General features: G+C 35.6%; 1 protein-coding gene across 1 annotated transcript; it reads left to right on the top strand.

The window, feature by feature from the left end:
- The first annotated feature begins 2,025 nt into the window (after nucleotides 1–2,025).
- LOC114419468 (U-box domain-containing protein 8) lies at nucleotides 2,026–3,663 on the top strand. Its single transcript, XM_028385142.1, has one exon. The coding sequence runs from the start codon at nucleotides 2,178–2,180 to the stop codon at nucleotides 3,273–3,275; it is 1,098 nt and encodes a 365-aa protein (XP_028240943.1). The 5' UTR covers nucleotides 2,026–2,177; the 3' UTR covers nucleotides 3,276–3,663.

Below are 3,663 nucleotides of genomic sequence, written 5' to 3'. Positions count from 1 at the left end.
GAACAAATAATTGTGGTTTAATTGAAATACAGAATTAAGGGGAACATAGAGATGTGTCTGAAATCATGACCTTATGTCTCTTTATTTGTTAGAACTTTCATTAACGTATGTTTATTCATACTTTCTGTTACTTTTACAATTATTCCAAACCAAAGCTCAATTTTGTTTGTTTGACTTGTGTTAAATTTGTTATTTCAAAACCAACACTAATCTCTAGGATACAATATCTAAACTTTAGATCCATTATTATTATTGCATAGAGTACACTAGTCCTTGAGCAGTAGTTTTGTGCATTATGTCTCACCCTCTTCTCCCCTTGCTTTGCCTTCAACATTGAATATTTTTTAAATTATATTTTGAATTTATAGTAAAATTTTTAAATTGTAATATAAATTTCTTTAAATAGAACTAGATAAGCTAGCAATAAACAAAGATCAAGTATGCATATAAAGGAATGGGACTTCAAGTTACAAGGTAGGAATTACAATTTATAGTATAAAAGTAAATTATTTTTAATAATATAAAAAATTAAAGCATGACACATGCCTTTTATTAAGTCATTTTTTAATTGTTATTGTATTTTTGCACTTAATTTTATGGTTCTTAAAAAATAATGCAATGTGAGAATGGAAAAGTTATAACCCTTTCCACTTTTTTCTTTTTCTAAATAATGAAATGAATATTTGTTACTTTACATTGTAAAATATCCAAATGCCATTTTCATCCATCGTACCATTCCATTCTATTATATTTTTATCTACTCAATTTCATTTTCTATTTGTTGGGATGAATGGTAAAGAAAATAAAAAGAAGTAAAAGAATTATATTTTTATCTACTCAATTTTATATCCTTGCATATGACACATGTGGTTGTAACTATGATGATCCCGAATCGGACATGTGGGGGAGCAGATGACATTTAAGTGGATCTTCCTTTTGATTGACATTGCAGTTAAAGTGGACACAAGACTTAATATATGATATCATCCTTCTTTTTATTTTGTTTGGATTATGTATAGATATGACTAATTTAGGTTTGTCTTTTGTATGCTTTCATAGAGTTTTATGAAATCAAGGTTTTATTTTATTTTAAAACGATGGAGTACTTTGGTGTATTATATTTGATTTAATCTTGTTAAATAAATGCCTAGTTTGTATTTTAAGATTTGTGAATTTGATTTGTTGGTTTTGGAATCACAAAAAAGTTTACACAAAGTTTTTACAAATAAACTAAGAAAAAAGTTTTCCGAATCATTTTAAATTAAACCTTAATTATGTAATGAAGAGGGGTCATTACACATTGGACATCAAAATCCATAAAACCAATGTGTATTTATGAGGTTTATCGTGAGGTTTGACCTTTTTGAATGAATCGATGATATATTATATTATAATAAGAAGTTAAAAATAGAAAAATAATTAAAAATACTCATGATATTAAAAAATGGTAAGAGTCATTTAATATTTATTTATTTTTAAATGATTTGAAATATTTAATAAAATATATATAATATTTAAGTTTAGTAGTAATACACTAATGATATAAAATAGTTTTATATAAATCATTTTGATAAATAATTATTAATATAATTTTTAATTATTATAAAAGTTAACAAATTTATTATACATATTAATTTATAATAAAATGATAATATAAAACTTTTGTATAAGTACAGTATATAAATTATTTTTTCATAATATTTTTATATCATATATTTGGAAATACACACAAAACAATTTATTTTGTTCTAAAAGAATAAATGACTCTCACTTATTGTCAATGTTGTTTTAGATAGTTATAATTATGTTTGACTTTGACAAGAAAGAAAAAAGTAAAATAAAATGACATTATATTCCATTATTTTAATAATTTAGCATTAAATTAAATACATAAAATTTATTTTATTTATTGTTTGATTTTCAAATTTTAGAACATGTTCAAAAAATGACCTGAATAAACTAGGTATTGAAAAGTACCTTGGCGTTGGTGGAGATTACCATGTTTGACGGAGGGCATTCCTGTCCGAAAAATAAAATCCCTGTGATGAAGCTAAAAATGAACCATGGCGAAACGAAAGGGAACTCATTAGAGGCCTCAAAAACCTCATAAACCCTCTCTCTCTGTCTCAGTCACACATTCAAGAAGGGTGAAGGGTGAAGGGTGGTAGCAGAAAAAAATGGACTCACATCTCCCCGACCACTTCAAGTGTCCAATTTCCCTCGAAATAATGTCGGACCCTGTCATTCTCTCTTCGGGTCACACCTTCGACCGTTCCTCCATCCAACGTTGGCTCGACGCGGGTCACCGAACATGTCCAATTACCAAACTACCCCTCCCCGACCACCCCGCCCTCATCCCCAACCACGCGCTGCGAAGCTTAATCTCCAACTACGCATTCCTCTCACCTCTCCACCATACCGTTTCCCAACCCGAAGCCCTAATTTCAACCCTCGCCTCCAATTCTTCGTCTTCCGATTCCAAAATTGAGGCTCTTAAGCACCTCACGCGCTTATCCAAGCGCGACTCGGCGTTCCGGCGGAGGCTGGCGGAGTCCGGCGCCGTCCCCGCCGTGATCGCCGCCGTGGACGACCCGAGCCTCCAGGAGAGGGCGCTCCCGCTCCTCCTCAACCTCACCCTCGACGACGACTCCAAGGTCGGCCTCGTCGCCGAAGGCGTGGTCGCGCGCGTGGTGGAGGTGCTCCTCCACGCGCCGACGCCGGACTGCCGCGCCGTTGCGGCCACCATCGTCACGAGCCTCGCGGTCGTCGAGGTGAATAAGGCCACCATCGGCGCGTTTCCGGCGGCGATCGCGGCGCTCGTGGCGATCCTCCGCGACGGCAAGGGGCGGGAGAGGAAGGAGGCCGCCACCGCTCTCTACGCGCTCTGCTCTTTTCCGGATAACCGGAGAAGAGCCGTCAATTGCGGCGCCGTGCCGATTCTCCTCCAAAACGTCGAAATTGGACTTGAACGCTGTGTTGAGGTAATTGGATTTTTGGCAAAATGCAAAGAAGGGAGAGAACAAATGGAATGTTATGACGGTTGCGTTCAGATTCTGGTTAACGTTTTGAGGAATGGTAGCTCGAGGGGGATTCAATATGCACTCTTTGCACTCACTTCGCTTTGCTCTTATAACCAGGAAATGGTTCTGGTGGCTCTGGAAGAAGGGGTTCTAGAAGCTTCTCTTGGGTTTGTGGAAGATGATAATGAGAAAGTGAGGAGGAACGCGTGTAATTTGATTAAGGTTTTGCGTTTCAACCACAATCGGGTGAGGTGATACTGATGATGATGAAAAATGGAAATGTGGAGTGTGCCTGTGAAGTATCAGTTTTGATGGGAAGAAAGATTTGTTTGTCTCTCCTCTGTTGAGGTGAGTTTTTTTTTTCTTTTGGTTTATTGGTTCTGCCTTGTTGGGTGGGTCCTCTGTAAAAAAAATGGAAAGAAATATCATTTTTTTTATGTGATAGGGTTCTTTTGTATGTTATATATATTGAATAATGATAATGATGATGGGATCGGTCTCTGGTGTTAGTTTAGCTGTTCTCAATGGGAAAGTTGATCGACCCTTTGAAATGTAGTGCTTCAAGTTAGAAAATTTCTCATGGTTTCCTTACAATTTTTTGTACTGGGTTAACACTTGAATTTAACTTCCAAGTTGTTTTTTA

The sequence above is a fragment of the Glycine soja genome, chromosome 7, assembly GCF_004193775.1.
Source record: "Glycine soja cultivar W05 chromosome 7, ASM419377v2, whole genome shotgun sequence".
NCBI lineage: Eukaryota > Viridiplantae > Streptophyta > Magnoliopsida > Fabales > Fabaceae > Glycine > Glycine soja.
The sequence above is the reverse complement of the archived record's forward strand: the minus strand, read 5'-3'. Positions and strand labels throughout refer to the sequence as shown.